General features: G+C 31.8%; 1 protein-coding gene across 1 annotated transcript in view; it reads left to right on the top strand.

Moving 5' to 3' along the window:
- Positions 1–24,231, top strand: part of LOC118181670 (deoxyribose-phosphate aldolase-like) — a 71,313-nt gene that overhangs the window by 27,736 nt on the left and 19,346 nt on the right. Inside the window, exons 4-5 of the mRNA XM_085810108.1 lie at positions 4,326–4,556; positions 17,041–17,169. Of these exons, the coding sequence (XP_085666234.1) occupies positions 4,326–4,556; positions 17,041–17,169 (360 nt within the window). The remainder of the gene's footprint in view (positions 1–4,325; positions 4,557–17,040; positions 17,170–24,231) is intronic.

Here is a 24,231-nt window from a genome sequence, read left to right as displayed (position 1 = left end):
AACCTCTGCTAAGATCTGCAGATAGCAATAAATACATCCACCCTCATTGTCATTGATTACTTTACAATGTGCCCTGAAGCATGTCCTGTTCCTTATGAGGCTGTCACAGTTAAAGCACAGTATTGGATTTCCAGGTTTGGAGTGCTTCTTCAGTTGCATTCTGGTTAAGGAATGAATTTTATCTCAGTTTTAATTAAAGAACTCTGTAATCTTCTTGACGTAGACAAAACCCCAATGACATCTTAATAATCTCTCCATGATGGTTTCCAGAGAGCAACAGGATTTGGACCAGAAGTTGCCTCTGGTCTTACTGACCTATCACAGTGCTATTCACAAGACTTCCAGCTACTCTCCATCTCAGACGCTCTTCAGTCGTGACCTTCATTTGCCCTGTGATATGCTGTTTAGTTCCCTCTGATTACACCTTCATCATGAAAGGAGTACATTCAGTATCTCCGGGCACAGATTGAAGTGATGCACGATTTTGCACGAGGGTAAAATCACTTGGGACTGAGAAGATGAAGACCTGAGAAACACGAGAGCTACAGGACATCGATACAATGAAGGTGACAAGGTGTGATTATGGTATCTGATTCAAAGGCAAGGACTTTCTTCTAAACTACATGCATTTTGGGAGCCTGCATACATAGACTAAACAGGCTGAATTACATCATAATTGGGATACTTATGTTATCAAATTCTAAGCCTAAAGTTGTTCATTATGACAGGCTAGCCCCTTATTATGGCTATAGTATGTTTTCCCCACAGTGTAGGTAATGTAAATTATATACTAAGACCATGGTCCTATGTGTGTATAAATTTGTAAATGCCTGCATTTATTTTTTCATTTAATATTTTAGTATTGCATTCAGTGTTCAGTTTTTGATATTCCTTTGTTGTATGTATTGCTTCCTGTACAAGGATTGTACTGTCCGTGATGTGTCCATAGGAAGTAAGCAGTGTTACAAATTTTGTATATATGTAAATAATTTTAGTGAAATTATATGAAAATTATAATTCTCTTGCATAACGTAACTTGGAAGGTCTTGGAATGTGAAATATCTTCAGAAAAATAGCATTTTCAAAGGAAAGCCCATTTAACATTGAGGTAAATTTGGCAAGAAATTGTGAAAAGTCCTGATGGCATTTGGACCCGATCCCTGTGTAACTGTAATTTATGTGATCCCTTTGTAACTGTAAAGGCCCATCCACACAAGTTCACTCCCGACGTAGTTGCCGTAATTTTGTTATTGCCGGCGTAAATTCGTATTACGCAGAGGACGTAAAACTGAGTTCACTCATGTTCAGCTTTTTTGCCTGCGACGTGAATGAACAGCCAATAGCTGACTAAGTTCTTATCACATGCCATAGTCGGAAAAAACTTCTTGTTTACACTTTTCAATATGGCATCGGAACCACATAGTGATGAGTTTTTTCCGAAGAGATTGTAACTGTCCACAGAAATAAAATCATCAGCATTGTTTACAGCATCCTGAATTCTCTCAAACGATATGGATTGGTATAAATTTCAAATTCTCATTAAGGGGAAAAAATTGTATTTTTATAAAGCAATGATCCGACTAGTGTATCCATATGCTTTACCTATATGTAACACTGTAAGTAATAGGAACCTAAATAAATTACAGTTCCTACGAACTCGAATTTTCTTCCTTACAAAATTCTCCTTAATTATTACAAATATTCGTTATTTCATGTGTAACAAGAAGCTCTATCCCAATATTGAATAACCAAATACTAACTTCAACAATGTAACAACTTTTAAAATAAAGCAGTTGACTGTGAAAGAGTATTCAATAAAATACAGTTACGAAATTTTCGAGGACAGTTACAGTTTAAGTCATACAGCACTCATTTATTGAATATTAATTAAAATTATTCCTGCTGTGACTTCTATTTGTTACATTATTTTCTATAGGAACTGATATCACAGATAGCTGAGTAATCAGCACACTGAACTGCAAAGGGAACGATTGCGAGTTCGGACCTCGCTTGTAGCGACTGTAAAACAAAGTTAGGTTTTTCTCATTTTGAAACATGTTTCTTATATTTAATCGTGAATCATTTTATTCTTATTTTATCTATATATTATTATTGTTTTCATTTCTTATTTTATCTATTATTATTGTGATCTATTTATTATTACTATTGTTTTCATTTCTTATTTTATCTATTATTATGATCGTTTTCAATTTAGTTTAAAAATGTTCACTGTAAATAGAAACCATTAACCCATTATGTAATGATATATATGCATCTCTTGTAAAAATGATTTCTTTATTTTTATCTCATTGCATATTTTATTCTCTACATATTTTACAAAATCTGTCCAAAATTTGAACCTTATTCCAAATTCAGAAATAAATAAAAATAGGAAATAAAAAAAAAAAAAAAATCTGGAAGCTTTCAGATTTTATATTACTCCCGAACGGGTGTGTTCCCCCCCCCCCATTTACAAGCACATACACATTTTGGGAGCATTTGGGCTGATGGTTACATTGTTGTTAATTGTGGGCTAACGGTTACATTTGTTTACATTGTGCTAAAAGTATGTATATCTTTAGAAATTTTATTCAATGAACTTTTTTCTTCTAATTTATTTGTGTAATAATATATGCAGAATAATCAAATTATAGAACACTTTACTTATTACAGTCAAAAGTCGTTAATTCGGACTCGTCGGGACTTCGGCGATTCCGGATTATCGATTTTTCCAGATTATAGATCATCAGTTTAAATCTGGTAAGATGGCATGCAGAAATTATAAAATTAAAAATATGAAACCGTAATTTATGAAATAAAGAACAATTATGATTTAAAGGGTATCAAAATTTACAAAAAAAAAAGCTTAATATTTATTTGTTTACTTTATTAAACATTTCTTTCAATGTAAGTTGTTTAAGTTGCTTTGTTTTTTATGTGATAATACATTCTGTTTAATTCTATAAACAGACATAATTTCTTGTTCAGTTACAAAGTTCTGCTGTTCAAGTCCTATAATTGCTGTGTCTACCGACTAATTTGTCAATTGAAATTTTTTCGTTTTCAATAACCTCTGTCACTTTCTTCGCTATCGGAAGCGAATTATAATGACGAGGAATTTGATTTAAATCAAATCAAAGACGGAGTACATCGAGATGAAATACTACATTTAGTAAGGAATTATAAGCCAAATAAAAAAAAAAATTGCCCTAAAGATAAGGATGGTGCTGACAGATCAACTTCCAATTCATTGCGCTCCGCGGCGTTAAAAATAAACAAAGTTTAGATAAACAAACGTTACAGTTTAGATAAACAAAGGATATGCCTTTATCCATTTTTTGCAGCAATTCCACTTTTTGTTTAATGAACTTTGAAATATACTTTCGCTTTGTAGATCCTTTACATATTAATAAATATATATCAGAAATTCTTTTTGACATGATCGAAAGTTCAAGCTTACTTTTATAAAATTGCTCTAACAGTCTGCAAAAAATAATTAGCCGGATCCAATTCGAAGATTAAGGAACAACGCAATCTGCAACATTAACTGAAATAGATAATTAGATAATTTTAGCTTAGCTGATACCATCCATTACACATTAAACGCGCACTCGTAAACGTATTTTGAGCACGCGCACAAGCATATTCGCAGCCGTAAAGGTCTTACGCGCATGCGTCAAAGGAACGCATGCGCAGAAAGTTTGTAGCTTTGAGGTCCGGATTATTGGCATTTTGCATTGAAAACTTTAAATGTCTTTTCAGATTGTTGCCACCAAATATAAGAATCTTATATTATATTTAAAGAAATTAAATAATGAAGAATCTGCATAAATGTATATATGTTTCTTACATTGTGATATAAAAAACAATGGTACCTAGAGCCATCAAATTTTGTATAACGTACGTATCCACCCGAATATGGGCATCTGGAAACCCAAATTTGGAATTTGTTTTATTATCTTTTTCATATTTTGTAAAACTTTAACGAATTTTTGATTAATGAACTCAACGTTTTCAAAGCGTACAATGGCAACGCTGTACAAGAAAACAAATTTTTTTTTTTATCTCCAGCACGTGAGACTGTGTATTTAAAGATATACTCATTTTAAAATTATTTTGCGATATTGCTGTTGAACTGAATTTTATGGTTTAAGTGCGAAGAGCATGATATTTAATAAATAAAGGTAACACACAAAACGTTAAAAAAATGACCGTTTGACGTAATGTAAAATCTGAAAGCTATCAGATTTATTTTATTTATTTATTTTGTCTGTTAAATGCTCTTGTTAATGAATATTTCATTTATTTCATTCTTTTTATTCCAGAACTTACTGTTGGTTCTGTTTGTGTGTACCCTTCTCGAGTTGCAGAATGTGCACAAGCCTTGGCATCACTAGGACATAAATTACCTATTGCTGCTGTTTCTGGCTGTTTTCCAAGTGGTCAAGGTCATATGTCTGTAAAATGTGAGGAAATCAAAAGTAGCATAGCTGAAGGTGCTACAGAAATTGATGCTGTGATATGCCGTAATTCAGTCCTTCATGGAGAATGGGAAGGTAAATAACCAGCCCTATTAGTAGTCTGAAATCACTTTATAAAATAAAAACCAGACTTCTGTTAATTTCACTCAAAATTTGTTCATCTTTTGTGAAAGAAATGTGTTTTTCAAATATATTAAAACATAGATACATACATACATATTGTCCAAAAAATGCAGCCTTTACTTTTGAAACCATTGTCATATACTTTTTACTATAAAAGTATTTTACATACTGCAAATATTCATATTTTGGCATTTTTAAATATTAAAAAAAAATCAATTTTGAAAAATTTGTGAAGTCTAACATTTTATAGGTCTGTATGGTTAAAAAAAATAACAGCAATGTAGACAAGTGAGCACTTGGCTACCCTCTGCCCCACATGGTCAAATTATGTAAAAAATAAAGTACATTTCAAAACTTCTGATAGATAAAATTTACAAAGAAGGGGAAGAAAGAAAATATTTTATCAGGAAAAGCTGTCAACTCTGATATAGTAATATAATTTTTAGTATAAATTCAAATAAGATCTAATCTAAACTGCTTTGCTCTTAGTGGTAAACCCACAAAGTATGCCAGAACATAGGAGTTAATAGACATGCTGTTAGTTCCCCTTTTTGGTTATAATAATATGAGTAAAGGCTGAAATGGATGCTTAAGAGCAATTTATGAACAGGTTTTTCACTGCTAGAAAACATAATCTGGGAGAAAAGAGAGCATTCATTTTTATTATATTACTGAGAGTCTTAAAAACTGTACTCAGTTTTATTACTTTCCTGATGTTTTCCTTTTGCTGTCTGAGAAAACAAAATTAACATTAAAAAGATTAGTTTGATCACTTACCAATTATTGAATATTTAAGAAGTTGTAAAGTTACACTCTTTAAAGTTTAGCTTCATCTGAAAACTAGTCTGACCATCTCTGCTTGACAGAGAATTCTTGACCTGCTTTTTAACCATTCTATTATCAGATCACTAAGTAAGTGCAACATGTTGAAAGAATTAATGATTTAATTGCACTTTGGCTTAAAGTTATGGAAATAAAACAATTAGCAAAATTAATTTTTACTACTTGCAGGATAGGCAGACAACAATAGTTCAAATTATTTACAAGGCGAAGTATAAATTTAAAAGTCTGACAACCTGGCTTTCCTATCCCATGAATACTAACTTAATTACAGTCAAAGATGCTCACTAGGTGATGGCAGCAGTTCTAAAGGCAAGCAGTAATAAAAAGTTTCCTCAAGAAGGTTGAGGCTCCCAGTCCTCTTAGAGTCTCACTCCTTATTGAAAACTCACTTCATATATATATTCTGGTGAAGTAGACAAAACGTCAGAAATGCAGGAGAGATTTTAACATAAATAATGTAGTAATTAAAATAAACCTTACTAAATGAAATGCTGCTTCATATTTTGCATATTTTGAGGTTATCTACAATTTGTTGCATTAAATCATTTTTCTATTTGAATTATACCCGCAAATGTACAAAACATTAGAAAATTGCTTTTTGGTTAGGTGAACTGTGTAGATTTCATTTGTTTTGTGTCATAAATTTTATTTTCTAATACAATTTTTTCTCTTTTTTTTACTTATTTTTGATCAAACCTTTTAATTAAGAGTAATTTTTTGGCAATTTAAAAATTTGTTCAGTCATCTTTCTTTAAGCCACAAATTTTTTAAAGAATATCCACCAGCTTAAGAAATTTTGTTGCTTACATTGATTAAGAGTTGCTGTAGCAAAGGGTAGTAATATAATAATTTCATTCAGGTTTACTGTTTTTAATATTTTATACTGAGTCCGAAGTAAAGACAGATTTCAATCCATAATTGATCTATATTAAAACATCTTTTAAGTATTCCATTCACAATCGAATCTAATTAGGCAATGAACAATTATTTTTGTTATGCAAAAGTTCTTATTTTAAAAGAAAATATATAAGTTTCTGTTAAAAAAATTATTTGGTACCAAGAACTGTGAGTGCCTTTGTTTATCACGACTATAATTCACAGTCAAAAAGTCACACTTAGCACAAAATTAAGAGAATTTGCACATTATCTGGAATTTCTGAAAAATTAATGGACAGATTTTAATGAAATTTGGTATGAATATACATTTATGACTGAGAAGAGATGGGTCATTGAAAAGCCATTTTGTAAACTTATGATTGTCAGTAAAGCTGATAGTACAGGATGTCTAAAACCCATGCTGTGATATTGAACTGAAAATGAACTATAGCCCCTCTCACAGTCAGACAGGTCTCGCAGCATGATGGCATGCTGGACAGGAGGCAGTTGATTGTACTCTGCAGCAAGGCAGTTTTCAATCTGGGGTGATTCTTGGAGGGGGCTGATGAGATGAAAGTGCCCAGAGCATTCCAGACATGCTGTATAGTATTAAGCTTCAGGAGGTCTGGCCAGCCACTCTATCACCAGTCAGCTGAGCCGTATGTGGACGAGCATTGTCATTCATTAACAGGAACCCCAAACCAAATGCACCTCTGGATAGTCAACATAATGCTCATAAGATCCCTGTATACCTCATAGCAGTCATGAAAGCTTTCTGTAACACATTTAGAGCGTGCGCCATCTAACATAATGTATGTCCAAACCATTACACCTCCATCACTGTAATGATCCTTTCCTCTGAATGAGGGAGGGGTGGTATTATGTTTCAGGCTCTGTCCAGACACAGGTATGCAAAAATTTAGTGTCCAGACTGAATATAGACTCATCTGTAAAGATCACTGTGTTCCACCTAAGTCTTGTGTAAGGTTGTTTGAACCATGCTAAGTATGCTCTTTTGTGTGCTGTAGTCAGCAAGACACAAGCATCAAGTTTTTGGCATACAGCCCCATCTCTAGAAGCTTTCGGGCAACCGAAATTAATAAATTATATTTTTGCATTATATTTTTGCAGAATAATCACAATTTTTTTTCCTAATGAATTCAATTCGTAATGAAATTTAAGAATTCAGTCCAATTAAAAAAGTTCTTGTTTTTGTGAAGTCCAAATGACTGTGACTTTGCAGAGAAGGTTTTTCTTACTTTTAATACAAAATACAACAAATAAAAAGCTTTTACTTATCTTGATTAATTATGACAAATCTAAACATTTTATAAAATACTAAGTTTCATATTTATAATCTATTTTTTTAACATTGTAAATATTGTAATGTTTTATGTTTTATTAAAGTAAGGTTACATTGTTATATTTCATTTCCAGTTCCTTATTTTACACAATCTGAAGGTTCTATATTTCTCCAGAAACAAACACTTTTATCGGATTGGGTATATTTACCATAACTAACTGATGGTTACTGTGCCAGTGATTGAAGGGGTGCAATTATTTGTAAAGGCTTCCTTTGCTTACAAAAGATAACTCTCCTTTGAAAATTGCTTAAATCATTCCAAAACAGAAAAATTATAAGTCAATTTTAAAAATATTACGTTTTAGCCTTCAACCTTTCTCATATGAAAGGGTGAAAGGAATAATTACTGAGAGTTACAAATACACTCCTGTGACTCTGAACCAGTAGTTCATACAACATTCAGTATTCTTAACTTTTAAGTTGTTCAGTAATTCACATATACTATAATTTCAAATTCACACATACTAAATTTCCACATACAGTGGTACCTTGACATACGAGTTTAATTCGTTCCGTAACATTTCTCGTATGTCAAATTGCTTGTATCTCAAAGCAATTTTCCCCATTGAAATTAATTGAAATGCCATTAATCCGCTCCAGTTCCCAAAACACCACCTCAGTTGTTTTTGTTAAGTGTTTTTGAATAAAAAATGTATTTACAAGAAGAAACATTTATTTATAAATAACAAATATATATTCTATAAAAACATAATTAAAAGAAAAAGTGAAGTGCTTACCGAAACGCTTAATTTTCATCACTGGTCTTTCATCACACTTTGCTCATTTTCACCTGCATATCGTTTAAAAAAACTGTCCAAGGAGGTTTATTTCTTCCTCCCTTTCAGGATATTGCGGAAATGAGTTAGGCAAGTTTCGTTGAACAACTCTGAATCACGACCAGTTGCAACTTTTTCGAGGTGATTTTTATCCACAAACTCTACAACTTTCTCCCACATTCCCAAGATCTCCTTTATATCTCTTGTAGGGATAACCTCCTCCATCTCTGGCTCCTCTTCAAAACTAATGTGCTTGAATTTGTTGAACTACCGTATGCTGCTGCGAATATAGATTGAGTAACTTCTTGGTTGTCAGCTCCTGAGGCAGTTCCTCGACGAGTTCGTTCACATCTCTCTCATCCACCTCCAGACCCTTGGATTTTCCCAGAGAAACAAGTCTAGTCTGAGGTGGGAGAAACTGTTAGACGCTGCACACGACACCAACATGCGCGTGCATGTTGCGGTCGTGTGCAATGGTGTAGTGTGCGATTCCTCGTATATCAAATCTTGCTTTCATTTCGAAGCAAAATATCGCTCCCTGGGTGGCTCTTATCTCAAAACACTTGTATATTAGGGCACTCGTATGTTGAGGTACCACTGTATACTATAATTTCAAATTAATTTTCCCTATACATTTTGGTTTTCAAGTACTCTGCTGTATAAGATATTTTCTCTGTCCTTTCTGCATGCCATCGTGGTTTAACGTTGTAGAGACATTAGGTATTTTTTTAAAGCAGGAGTCAAGAAAAATGAGCAATGCTCTCACTGGGACTTAAACTATGAACCTCTCAAATACACGGCAAGCATGCTGACCATTACACCATGAAGGCATGCAAAGACGGCAGGAGAAATACTTTATAACGGTAGCACACTCAGCTTGTATTCGAGAGGTCTAAGTTCGAGTTCCGATGAGGATGTTGCTCATTGTTGATGTTTCCAGCATCGAAATTACCTAATAGCTCTACAGTAGCACCCAAACTAAAAAGGTAGTTGATGTTTTTCACCACCAGGATTTGGCAATTAGGTCCCCTGTTTCCCAGTTGCCTTTTGAAAGGGGGAGGGGAGTGTATTAAAGTATTTTCTCCCACCTTTCTGCATGCCTTCATGGTGTAATGGTAGCACACTCGGTACATGTTTGAGAGGTCCAAATTCGTATCCCAGTGAAGGCATTGCTAATTTTTTTGTGTTTCTCAAATATCCTAATTACTTCACAACTCGATCATTTTTATTATAATTTTTCAACTTCATTATATTTTCATATTGGTTTTAACAAATCACCAAAGTATCATAGCCTTTAATGTTTTCTATATTTAATTCTCGAAAATACAATTTTATATCATTTTCTAACATTCAAAATTGTTTAATTCATGGTTCACCTTTATCTCATTCTCAAAGTATAAAATTTTTAACAATAATCCAAATTTATGGATACATTTAATTTCTGTTGTCTTTCCTAAATGAAATGAAACCTTTTAAAATTTGATGCAAAATTTATTCAGCATAATTATTAATACTTAAACTTTTAAAACCATAAATTTTTAATGTGATATCATTTTCATATCAGTGCTGCAGTTTAAAAATTCATTATAGTAAGAAAAACAGAAGTACAAATTTAGAATTTAAAATAATTTTTATTATTAGAAATTTTTTATACAATGATTATATTTTTATGATTTTTTTAGTTGTATTAATTGATGAATAAATTAAATGGCAAAATCAAAATTATAGAGCTTTAAAAAATAAGTACTGAATGTAAAAAAAAATAATAAAAAATGTGCATATTTCATTTATATGTGTTGTCAATTAAATCTTGGTTCAGATTAGATCCATATATTTACTTTTGCAGGGTCACACAACAAACCACACAATATTCATCAATGTGGTAGGCTTATACATTTATATAGCATAAGCAATTAAGGGGATGGCAGCAAAGCATGAGAAATTTTCATAGCTTACTAATCTAGACAAAAGAGTGGGTTTTCTGAAGCTTATTTATAAAATGTGTAAATAAATTTTGGGTGTCAGGAAGATCGTACCTCTGTGTAGCAAATAAATTACCTTAAGTAGAAATTCTGCCACTTTTAATACATCATGCACAAATAAACAATACAGTACAAAGTCCGAGATCCGGACTCGTCAGGACTTCGGCGATTCCGTATTTGGGATTTTTCTGGATATTAGATCATCAGTTTAAAGCTTATAGGATGGCATATAGAAATTATAAAATTAAAAATGTGAAATCATGATTTATGAAATAATTAAGCATTTATGATATAAAAGGTAACAAACTTTACGAAAAAAATATTTATTTGTTTACTTTATTAAACATCCTTTTGCTGTAAGTTGTTTAAGTTACTTTTTTGTGCTAATATGTTCTCTTTAGTTGTGTATATATACATAATTTCTTATTCAGTTTCAAAGTTCTGTTGTTCAAGTCCTGTAATTACTATGTCGAGAGTTCTCACGAACCATAACTACAGATTTTGGTGTCTTTTGATTGATGTTGAATATATGCGCTCGGTTTCTAAGTTAATTTCTCAATGAAATATTTTAGATTTTGCCATTAGCTTTTGACCCGTCAATGGCACACCCCCTCTGCGATGCTGTCTGACCCACCATTTTTCGCAGCAGTTCTGCTTTTTGTTTAATGGACATTGAAACATGCTTTTGCGTTATAGATCCTGTTGCAGCTAAAAAACTAGAATCTCTTTTTGACTGGATCGAAAGTTGAAACTTTAATTTTCATCAAATTGCTGTCATAAAAACAGCCTGCAAAAAATAATTAATCTGGATCAAATCAGAAAGTTAAGGAACAGTGCAAACTTATATGTTGGCTGAAATTGTGTGGAATCAGTTAAGTATAATTTTAACCTAGCTTAATATCCTCTGCTATACATTATTGGCTACATATCATGAGATTGGCGACGAAAGACAAGAAGTTCCTCTCAATTTTGTCTTGCTTCTATTGTGCACTGAGGCAATTAAGCCCTGGTTGTATTAGTTTAGTTATTTATTATACTTATGTTTTTTTTTTTTTTTTTTTTTTTTTTTTTTTTTTCATATGCTTAAGGCTTATTGGAACTCTGAATATAAAATTTCCACATATACTTGTGGCTTATCGAGGGCCAAAGCTAGATATCTTTACTGCCTGATGCAGTTTCTGCGGGTCCTAAATTCTGCTGCCAAACGCCTCCCTAAGTTTTAAATTTTTGCCACTTCTAAATTTTGGGTCCCAGTGCTTTCCCTGAATTCTAAAAATATTTTCATCCTTTAATTTTGTTACTCGGTTCTTCTCTAAATTCCAAAAATTTTGTCTTCCCTAAATTCTACCACCCAGTGTGGCCATACGATGTCTGGTGCCGGATCTGGGTTTATGTGAAAAACAAATCAGTTATTCTTAATTCAAATAGTAAATGTAATCTTTGAGTATGATTAACAAAATCAATTTTTAGCATATGTAAAGAAGTTTTTATTTAGTTCTTCCTCTTCAATATTTTCTAGTGCATTTAACTTAAATCTGTAATCATTGTAAAGTGTAATAATGTCAACAAAAAAGGTTACCATACTCTTTGTACTAAAAAAATTACTAATTTTTTTTTTTTTTTTTTTAAAGAATTTGTGTGGGCATTGCTGCATGAGTGATTACTCAAGTTCTGATGTGTTGATAAACATGCGGTGATGAAAACAAAATATAATAAATAATGATTTGCCAGTTTGACTTCAGGGATATAAAATATTAGTAGGTGTAAAATCTATGATGTTTGTATTTAGAATGTTTCAGTTTGAGATGTACGCCAAGCAGATATGCAGCTATGGAGCCAAATAATTGATCACACAAATTTATGCTAAATTATTGTTTCTTCAATAACAAGGTATTTATTTAGTGCTGAAGGGAAATTACATCTTTTTGTTGAATTTAAGAATGCCTACAACTCAGTAAACAGAAAATATTTCTGAAAAACTTATAAATTTTGTCATCATTACACTTACTGAGACAAAACTTAGGGTTAAAATTCAGAATAATCTCTCAGAGCCTATTGTTGTTTCAAATGGGCTCAGACAGGGTGATGCACTGGCTTGCTTGCTTTTTCACCTTGCCCTCCAAAAAATCATAAAAGACTCCAACATTAATGCTCGTGGAACTATCTTTAACAAGTCTGTTCAAATTTTTGCGTTTGCTGACGATGTTAACATAGTCGCACATACTCTCGAGTCACTTAGAGAGGCTTTTACATCTCTAGAGGCTGCAGCCAGCAAAATGCATCTAGCATCAATCTAAATAAAACTAAGTACATGCCATGTGATAATAACAGCAGCCCCTATTTTGAAATTGGGAATTACAAATTTGAAACCGTTAGCAAATTTAAATATTTAGGATCAGAAGTTAATACTCTCAAAGATTTAATGCCTGAGATCCGTAGTAGAGTCACAGATGCTAAACGATGTTTTTTTGGTCTAAAAAAATACCTGAAGTCCAACTTCACTAGCAGAAAAACGAAGATTCTAATTTACAAAAGCTTAATCAGACCCATTCTTACATATTTTGCTGAGACCTGGGCAATGACAGAAAAAGTTAAAAGTATCATTTCTGTCTTTGAAAGAAAAAAATTGAGAATTATTTTTGGTGGCATAAAATGTAACAATGTCTGGAGAAGAACTAACTCTGAACTGTATAAATCTTTTAAAAAACTATATATATAAGGATTCAGAGAATTAAATGGGCGGGACACCTGCACAGAATGGATGAAAATCGTGTAAGTAAAAAGATCTTCTCGGCCAGACCATTCGGCACCCGAAAAAGAGGGAGACCTAAACTTAGGTGGCATGACTGTTTGGAAACAGACTTAAGAATTTTAAAAATAACTAACTGGATGTCTATGGCCAAGGATAGAAGGAATTCGGCTCTGAGGAAGACAAGGGCCCATCGTGGGCTGCCTGGCCATTGAAGATGGAAAAGCAAAATTAAGAATCGGGACTGTCCACATGTTTTGCCTGCGGGGGAATCAAATGTGCATGCATAAAGCATTAACCTTCCAGCATGCGCACTTGGCAATTTTACATGAGCACGCGCACGTCGTATTTTTTAACGACATCCGTTATTTTACAGTTTTGGGCACGAAAAAACGACAGAAATGAGTGAATATTTATAATAAATTTGTTAAGAAATAAAATATTAATCTTATTATTGCAAAATACAAATGATATCACATTCAAATATAAGTAAATTATTTTTAAGTTCTTATGTTAGTGAGATGGAAATGCAATGATGTATTTCATTATATAAAATTTTAAATTTATTATTTAATAATTATATTTTAAAATTGATGCTAATTTTAATATTCATCAAAGATAAGTATAGACAATAAAAAAGGAAAACACCTTGGTAGGAAAAAAAGTAAGTTTAGCATTACTTACTTCTGCAAGGAAATTTACTTTTTACTGGTTACAAGCACGCACTTTAAACTAACTTTAATGTTTTTATTTATTTCTAAGAAATAGAAATAAAAGAAAATAAAGAATGGAAATCGCTATTGTTCTCCCATCCAAAGGTTTCCTTGTCTTTCTTTTCTTCATCAGATAATTCTTGAAGAATCCGAGCAAAATCAGCTGGTTACACATATTTTTTTGCCATGAAAACTGATATAAAATTTACAGAGACAAATGTATTCAAATTAAAATAATAGACGGCAATTAATAACACAAAATTATAAAATACTTGAGAAAAAAAATATTTTCCGAATTTTAAAACACAACCACGCGCGTGTCGTAACTTTTATGAAAAAGCTGCCACGTAGCACAAAAGCCCAGTTAAAGAAAAAAAAGTCAAATGACTTCCTGTTGGCACATTCCATGATGTGGGGAAGGATAGAAAGGAGGAATAGAGATGACATTCAGACATCTTAGCTTCGATATGCGAAAAATGTGCATTAAAAGCTGAATTTGTCATAAATTTTGCGCATATGCGCGTGCTGGAAGGTTAAAAAAAAATAAAGAAAAAGTGGTTGGCAGTTTTGAGGTTTGGATTTTAGATCATTCCGGATATTGGACATCTGGATCTCGGACATTCTACTGTAGTCTTCTCATCAGTGGCTGAATGGCTGGATAGTGGAAATTTGACATGGGTTCAGTTTCATGTAAATAGGCTGGCTGTGTGGTTGGTTTTCATGGTTTGTCCCATGTGAAATGCAAATACAAGCCAATTGTCTTAGATAATCCTCCAAGAAGGCACTCCTCTCTTCTTAAGTGGATAGCCTTCATGTAGGCTGCCACATTCTTTAACATAACCTAATAACCTTTAGTTTTTGATGTATAACTCCTCTTAGAAAATGTAAACACAGCAGTGAATCATAACCTCAGTTAAACAAATTAAGAATGGTATTTGATTGTCTGGCTACTTTTTAGTGTCAAGTTGGAGCACATATTATCTACGTTTTTCCTTCTTACTCCCATGGTTGTTGATAAAAATAAGTTTTGAGAAACCTAGGTAAGACTATAAATAATAGTCTAAATCTCACAATGTCATAATGTGTCTCACAGTAACCATGGGAAAGTTTACATTACATTCAAATGCCAAACACTGGAGCAAAAAACCAGCATTGGTTTTGCTGAAGGAAATGCACAGGTATCTGACCTTAAAAAGTGTGCAGATATTAAGGATGGACATCATTGGGAAAGTTGTTGCTGCGGTATCTAATGAATCAACTTGTTGCAGTTCTCAGTTAAAATATAGATAATAGAAGAGTTCTAGATATATAATTTCAGTTTCTTGTATGCTGTGTCAATGTAACTTGACAGCAGGTGAAAATTAAATTAGCTTTCCATTTGTAAAAAATTCTGAATGTGGCAAACAGATCTACATATGTGAAATTTATGTCATATTTCAAAGATATCATCTTGTAAAATGAAATATGAATAGAAAAGTTAAAGGAAGCTTCTTGATCACATAGAGTTGCAATGGAGTTTGAAAAATTTTGCCAATTGTCTCTTAAGTGTTAGGCTGATTTCAAATGACTGGAATGTTTTCCAAATATACTGCTGAAGGTTTCCCTGCCTCTACAGTTACATAAGATCAATATTTAACAGCAAGAGCTAAATGCAGTTGATGCTACATGGTCAGCCAAATTTCAAGTTGTGTTTGCTGCAGCGGGGAATAAGAATATGCTACTAAACTGTTCCTTGATATTTGAATTAAGTAGGGCTATATCCTCAAAGATTAATTGTGTGCTGGCAGTGCTATAGAAAGCTTTTACAATGATATCAGATTCATAAACAAATAAAAAAAGTTTTTTGATAAAGAATTTTTTTTTTTTTTTTTAGAAGAAAGTATTAGCTTTAATCATCCATTTTCTCTGAAAATGTTGATAAAAATTTAATTAATGAGTAAGAGCATACAGAATTGCCCAATCCAGTCACATTCAGGGGAACTGTAAGAATTGATTTAAATGCAACTTTTCAATGTTTGAGAACGTCTAGGTTTTTAATGTTATTATTTTTTCTATTACTTTTATTAACATAAATTTATGCTCCTATTTTTAAAAAAAATTGAAAATTTAAATTGGTTTATTAATTCATGTTCATAATTTTTAGATTAAGTTTATATAAATGGGTATTTACAACCTCACTTTTAGTTATACTTAAGAAACAAAATTAAAATTCTAAACTATTAAAACTATTCAAGGACTTATATTATTTAAAATATTAATTATAAGGTGTAATATTTATGTTATGAAACTCATTAATCTTAATTTTTTTTTTTGAAATTTTTGTCAGGGATCAGGTATTTCTTGATATGGGGGTATAATGATCCTCTTTTTTAGGGTGTATGAGGGGCATGTGCTTCTCTTGTATTTTTTCAGGAAAAGACTTGTTAATTAATTCTGTTAAAATTTCTTAAAATGTTGATTTGCTGCAGAGAAAAAAAGTAAAAACTGTGAAAATAAAAAAACTATCCCCAATCTCTAAGTTTTAGGCATGTCTTTTCATTCAATAGATCAACAACTTCATCATCACTAATAATGTCTTAACTGCATATTCTATCACAGTGCCCTACTGTAACAGAATATGGAGTTAAATATTGTTTAAAAAGCTGATTATAGTTTTGGTAAAAAGGAAATAATAATAGTCTATTAAAGATTTTGCTAACGACCTTAACAAGTAAAGTCTATTCATTATTAGTTTAGACTTGAATTAAATTTGATGTGTAGGGAAAAGCAGTTAAAAAATATTTTTCTCTCCAGTAAATCAGTGATCCTGTGTTCTGATTGTAATTTAGCTGATTCTTATTTTAAACCTAGGTTATTTCTTTAGGTAAGTGAATTAATAATAGTAAGTGTTTAGAATTGCATTAGTTTAATAAATTTTAAAGCCTATAATTAATAAGCCATTCTTAGCCTATAGTTAACAGCTGTTTTTAGCCATTTAAGCCCTGGAAATTCTTTATTAAAATTTATGCTAATACAATTAAGCTCATGTATATTTAATTGTCTCCTTGAATTTTTTTTCCTTCATTGGTGTTGCGTAAATTTTAAAATGATGGGTACAATTTGTATGGAATTCTGCTTACTGATCTCTTTTGCAGAACTTTATGCAGAGATATGCAAAATGAAAAAAGCATGTGGAACTGCAAAGTTAAAGGTGATACTTGCCGTTGGTGAACTGGGATCACTTTTAAATATATATAAAGCTAGCATTGTATCCATGGCTGCTGGTAAGTATTTTTTGGACTTTCCTTTCATATATTATTTTAATATAAATGTATAGGATATGTTCTTTCATTGTAGGAAAAAGTCAATATTTCAATTCATTAGTAATTGCATGCTTTTAACATTTACATCTGTGTATTTCTATTTTCCAGCTTCTTTAGTATGACTACCAAAATTGATATGCAGGCTTTTATGTGGGAATATATTTTGCAGTTTAGAAAATAAAAATCTTAAGATAGATGCATAAACTGCAGTTTACTTATAGTGGTTAATTTCTCTAAAATGTATGGAATTCTTAGTTTATGATATGAGTAAAATTTGTACTTTGCTATTACTCCATTCTCTTAAATTAAGCTGCTCATCTAAGAATATACTGTCTTTTCCATCGTACTGTCGGGAATAACTATAAGACTGGGATATATATATGTATATATATATATATATATAATAACTATAAGATTGAGAGTAATATAAATGAATTATGTTGATAAATCATTTGAAAAATCTTTCAAATGACCAGCTGAATGTGTCAATGAATTATTTTATGAGTGGAAGCTTATCCTGGATCATATCTATGAACCAATATTGATAAGAAAATCAAATGTGTTGTATCCATAGTTCCTTTTTTAGATGTGCATAATGCTCCAATTCATAAATTTCTTTTCTGTTTATGTCAGTTGCTTTGTTTTATGAAAGCAAAAATCAGCTTCGTGAGAGCTGATATTCTATATGTTTGAATAAATTTGTTTGATTAAACAAATGAGCCATCTAATTACCTATAAATTTACATTGAACAAGACATAGTGGTGATCCCAGATGTGAATTGTGATCTGAGTTTGAAAGGCCAGTTGCATTTTTTTTTGGGGGGGGGGACTTTTCAGTTTTGCCGGCGCAAATCTCGCCAAGCAGACTTTATTGGTGACAACACACAGTATACACATAAAAAATTTTAGTTCTAAGAATTTTTTACTTTGGAAGCATAAACATTTTAATATTGTTTAAAGTTTTGTAAAAAGACAATAAATTTGTAAAAAGACATTAATTTAAGCATTTACTATGCTTTCATGGTACAGCATCCTGATTCGCCGGTTCATGTCACGTGACACGGTAAATTAGAATCCTATTTGAGGTCACTTGAGTCTATTGGTATAACTTCTGATAAATATTATGCTATGTTGTTCTCTTTATTTGAATCATGCATACTGAAGAATTGCTTAGAGTTTGGCTAAGGAATCCTATGTTGAACAAATGTAGAAATTCCTATTCTGATAAATTACCACGATTATTGTGTTTCTTCATATGGAAGTTTAAACTGAAGAACGTGTTTCACATGCCAAAGTAGGGATTAGACAAAATAGTGTTTCATTGAGAAAGGTAAAATTTAGAATATTAAATCGATGCTGTTGATTGTAGCATCATTTGGTCAAAGGGAGAAAGTTGCATCGATGGTTGCTTTTTTACACATGCATGACACTCTTAACTCATAAATTTCTTTTCCATGTATGGCAACCTGTTTGCTGTTCTATGAAAACAAAAGTAAGCCATGAGGGAATTGACACTCTATATATTTGAATTCTATTATTAAAAGAAGGAATCATCTAATTAACTACAAATTTACTTGCAACAAGGTATGATGAACTATTTTGAGTTGAAAGACATACTAGATCATATCTGTGAACCAAAAATGATACAAGAAGCTAGAAAAAGTGCAAACTCTGAAATTCTGGAAAAAAAAAAAAAAAAAAAAAAAAAATTGTTTTCTTAGTAAATGGGTAAATATTGGTAATCTGTACTTCTTGATATAATCATTTAATTTTTTTTAGAAGTGTATTTCGCTACCGAGCAACAGACAGTGATAAAGAATTTTTTTGATATGGCTTTCACAAAGCTTTAAAAAATGTTTAGTTAAGAGAGATTTGAAGTTGAATGATGAAAATATTAAATTTTGGCTTTTATTAATTGCGGCTTTGCATTTTGTATTAAGAAAAAGAGCTTTTGATTAGCTGCTTCGTAAGACTTAAATTCATAAAACTTGATGTAATTTTAAGTAAAGTGCCACTTTTTTTATTTTTAAATCTAATGTCAAAAATATCCTTGTACAAAAAGATTTGACTAATTTTTACTTGGAGCATAGTTTTGTTTAATAGCAGCAGAAATTGATTAGTTAAAAAGTTTAAACAGAATACTTCTTTTAGGACTTGAGTTTGTTCTTTGGAATCTGTAGTTATAATGAACATTATTTTACAAATTAAATTTATGTAAACTGCAAAGTTGGAACTATTTTATTGAGCTTACTATCATAGTCATGTTACTTTTAGAGCAGATAATGGCCATCAGCGTAACACACATGTATTTGTACGAGGCCCAATTTAAAATTAAAGCTGTGGAATGTTTTTTCCTGTGGTTAATTTTATTTCAGATAGTTCCTGCTTATGTTCCTTCTGTGTAAATTATTTGCTTTACAATGACAGTTGTGATCCATTGCCATGGAAGATTTGCTATTCCTCATAGGATACTTGTTTTGCTCAATCTTTGAATAGTTAGGGTAAGTGCTGAAAGAACCTCTTTCATGGAGGGAAATCATTGTCCATTTGGTAGCTCCCTTAATCTGTGAAAAAATATGAAATCTGTGGATTTTATAGTAAGTCCTTTTACAAGTGAGCTTTGAAGTTTATTCTCCGTTCTTAAGCAAGTTAGGTCAGTTGTATGTGATTTTCTTTGCATTTTTTGCAATCACTCGCGAAAATTCTGCTGTTACACTCTTTGCACCTGAAACACATTTCCCCCCATTTCATATCTTTCGCAATAATGCTTTGATAATCGTAGGGAAAATTTATCATTTACGTAAACAGTGGTTGAGCAGTGTGAAATTTTTGGTGTCGTGGAGAGAATAGACTTTACTGGAATGGCAATTTCAATTCTGATGAAAATTTTTTATTCGTATTGTATCAATTGCCATTATTTGCAAAAGAAAGCTTTCACCTTTATCATCAAACCTTCGTTTCAATAATGTTGCATCAATCAATGAGTGCCTACTTGAAACAAATTTCTCTTTTTCTAATACACAGTTTCTGTCAAGATACTGATGATAGTGAAATCACTTTAGCTCGTGATTTTTTTCGCATATTACTTGACGAACGTTTTCTTTTTAGTCTTCCACAAATATCACAGGTTAGAGCTGGTGTTTTGCTCTGTGCCGCCTGATGCTTCTCACATTTTTTGCCTCTTCATTATGCAGTCCAGTGCAGCTGAACCAGTATCAGCAGCAGTGCAGCAGCAGTCCAGATTCTGGTGCTTGCACTACAATTCTTTAATCAGTTGATATTTTATATTTTCTTAATTTTCAATAATCTTGTATGCCTGGCATACATACCCTTCACAAAATCTTAGTAGCCCTAAGTAGTGTTCTACTACTATCCATTTCCTGATCACCAAAAATTTCACGTAATGCATTGTGAAGTTTTGCTGTATTTTAGCTTCTTAAACATCTCGCTTTGAACTGTGAGCTTTCATTTTATAAAGTGATTCTATATGCATACAGACTCCATTTCAAAGAATTATGACTTGAAACTGTTGTTTTCTAGGGAACCCAAGTAGACCTTTACTTTTGCCTCAGACCTTTAGCTTCAAATAATATAAATATATGCAACCTCTCTCATCTTTAATAGATCATTGTAGAACATTCTATAAGGAATGCAGAGCGCATTTTAAAGCTGAATGGAAAACTGATGGCACTATCATTTAATCTGATGTGAGATTCCTACATTCTTGAACTATTATGTAGCATTTGCTAACTGCTAGATACTTAATTATACTAGATATCCCTCTCCTTGTTTACGTCTGTATTTATTATTAGGATATCAACAAACTTTAGCATAGATAAACTTTAACAAAGGTAAACACTTGAGCCTCACTTTCTCGGCAAAATTTGACAAAGTAAGGTAATTTAAGATGAAAAATACAAAAATAAACCATATTTGTGATCCCTATAATAAATTTACTTACAGAGAAAAGGAAGAACGGAAAGGTTAACTCTCTAACTTGAAAATACTTTAAAACTCATTAGAGATGATGACATTCAAAGTGGCAGCTTCAACGAAAAAAAAATCACTGTGGGTTTGAACACGCAAAAACTTTATAATGATTGTTTAGAGACATTTCTGAATTTTATTTGCTAGAAATGCATATTACTGCCACAATGTAGCAAACCAAATGAAATGGTTTAAAGGCAGGAGTGGTTAGATCGAGAAAAAGCGCAAAATTGCTGACATTTGTGCAGGTCAACAACTAAACAGAAGTCAGTAATGGAATGGCAGAAAACATTTGCATCATGTAGCTTTGAAGCCTCACAAAGTGCATGTATCATGCCAACAGACAAGAAAGCAAAATTATGGCATGTGTTACACAAACTTCTGCAGTTCAAGTCTTACAAATTTGACAAAGCACGGGCACTGCCAAAAAGTCAAATGGAGGAAATTTAACATAGATGATTTTGTGAGTAGACTTGCGTTCTATGATGAAGACATGTTTCATTTAGGTAGCAAAGGGAACAAATATAATATGATAATTTATTTACGGAAATCCTGCTATTTATATAGGGAATATTCACTTTTCTGAAGATGAACTTTTCCTGGCCTTAACAAAACATGACCTTTTTTCTTCGCACAACCTTATAATTAATTCCTTGAGGATACTTGAAAGAGAAGACTTTATGCCCACTTCTCAACAGGACTCGCAGCAAATAAAGCAGCGGTCAGGTGAGGTGGTTGGCTCAATTGATTGAGCAATATTATTGCCTGTGGAGAGTGCTATGTTTATTAATCTGTCATCTTATAATTTTGCCTTAATTTTCATTTCTACTTTCGTCGGCTTCCAGTGATATCTACATTAGTTCATGTATTGAGCACAGAGTCCTTAAGAGAGATCTTTAGCTGATAGATCTAAGGGAGATCTGTAGCTGATGTCTCGCTATTACTTCTCTTAGTAGCTATGCTATTTATTTCATCTCTAGTTTGCTAGCCATAACTGTTAGGTTTTAAACAAAGCCTGTAGTCCCCCTTTGTCATGTAATGTAATACTCTAATTTTATTTGAACTTTTTTTTGATGATCCTACAAGATGAGTAGATTTATTTTTTATACACAGGTTATATAAACATAATTAAAAAAGATGATTTGTTTTGAAATACTGAATCACAGTTATTTTACTTATAATATTAAGGCAAGGTGATAAGTCATCTTACTGTCTTCATAGGCCCGATAGTTTACAGTCAGAACAGGGTGGCTACGTATACATATCGTGCTAGAACTCAGGAACTAAACGAGTGTGTAGATGTACGCTATGTGACAAAGGGTTTTCAAATCCAATATTTGTGCATGTTTGTAGAAATTTGGAGAGCTAAGCTTTCATATTATATCTGTATTTGTGAAATAAATTCTTTAGAGTAGTTATAAGTATCTTTTCTTTCTGTATTATTAGTTTTGATTTGCTGTGTTTGAAAACTGGCTAAAGATTCAACAACTTTTGATGAAGAGTTCAAATGGTATACAGATGGAATATGTGACCGAAGCAACATTTATATATCATGACATAAATTGCTATATTTATTTGTAGTAGGTTATCTATGAGAAAATTATTGAGACAATTCGAGAGATAGTTTCGAAAATTTTCCGTGATGCTCAGAGTACTGATCACTTAAAAATTCTGGCAAACTTCGCTAGAAATTATTCTGAAACAATGCAGCACTCTGTGCTCGCATAAATAAAATGAAGATTCCAGTACCACTAAAATTCAATTATCTTTTTTTAGTGAATTCTTATTTACTGGGCATCTGTGCAGCAAGTCATTTCAAAGTTTTAAACAGTTTGACAGTTTTTTAGTTTAGGGTTCAAAAGATTTGAATGATAAAAATAGTTCTAAAATTTGAGATTTGGAATTTAAAGTCTTCTTGAAAAATCGAGAGGTATGAGGTTTTTGAAAGTATCAGCCTTAAAGGGGGGAATTTAACTTATAATCGAGTTCACATCTAATGAATTCAATTATTTAAATTGAGATTTGATCTCAGTATGTTGGCCCTTATATTAATTGTGTGGAAAAATAAAGTTATCAGTTTTTACTCAAAAGCCTGAGAAATTTAATAGCTTATTTTAAAATAATTTTTATTTTTCAAATAACAGTTTCTTTGATATGTGTGCTGTCCTATATCATTTATTTTATTTTTTTAAAATGCTATTTAGGAGTCAAAATTTAAGAAAAAAACATTCAATTTGTGTTTTAAAATGAGAGACTCTTTGCTCAAATTAAAAATCTTTTCCATTATGTATTTCTGAAGACAACACATAGTCTTTCGACTTCAGTTCTAATAAATGCAAACAACAATTATGAACGAAGAGTAATAAAGGAAACCAAAAGAAAATGCTTGTTTTCTACCTAAAAGAATAACGCTGAAATACATCGTATACTTGTTTCAATATAATTTTTTGAGATGTACGTGCCTGATTGTAAAGTAAGATAAATAAAGTTCTGCATTTTTATGAAACCATATTAATTATGCAAAAATGAAAAATTCTCATTAATTTACTTGAAATGTTTCTTTATTTTTTAAGTACTATAAATATGGATTTGTGACCTTTGGAAAATCCAACTGCGGCTCTTATGGTTTCATAAAATTTACTATGTGGCTCCTATCATAGTGAAGTTCGGCCACCACCACTGATAAAACTCTGGTATTCCACCTCATTTCTTTCTGTCCTAAAATATTTGTCTTATTCAATCTATACTCTGCTAATTGTCATAATCTTCTCAAAAAGACAAGTATTGTTAAAATGATATACCAAAGCCGATAAAACATAGCTGTCATTTTTAAGGCTATCAGTCAAAATGGCTAGGTAGAAATTAAATATGCATTAATTATTGGTAGCTGTAATTCTGATTGTTTGGAGATTGATAAATCAGCATCACTTCAGAATTTTGATTATCTAAATATTAGTCGGTCGTTATATTAGTAGTTATATTTAATGACTGGTAAGCTTACTTTGCTCGAGAAAAGATTTCCCGTAAGAAATTTTT

The sequence above is a fragment of the Stegodyphus dumicola genome, chromosome X2 (assembly GCF_044657685.1).
Source record: "Stegodyphus dumicola isolate Sdum_Otavi_A_Nest chromosome X2, ASM4465768v1".
NCBI classification, from domain to species: Eukaryota; Metazoa; Arthropoda; class Arachnida; order Araneae; family Eresidae; genus Stegodyphus; species Stegodyphus dumicola.
Note: the sequence above shows the minus strand (reverse complement) of the source record. Positions and strands in the feature narration are given on the sequence as shown.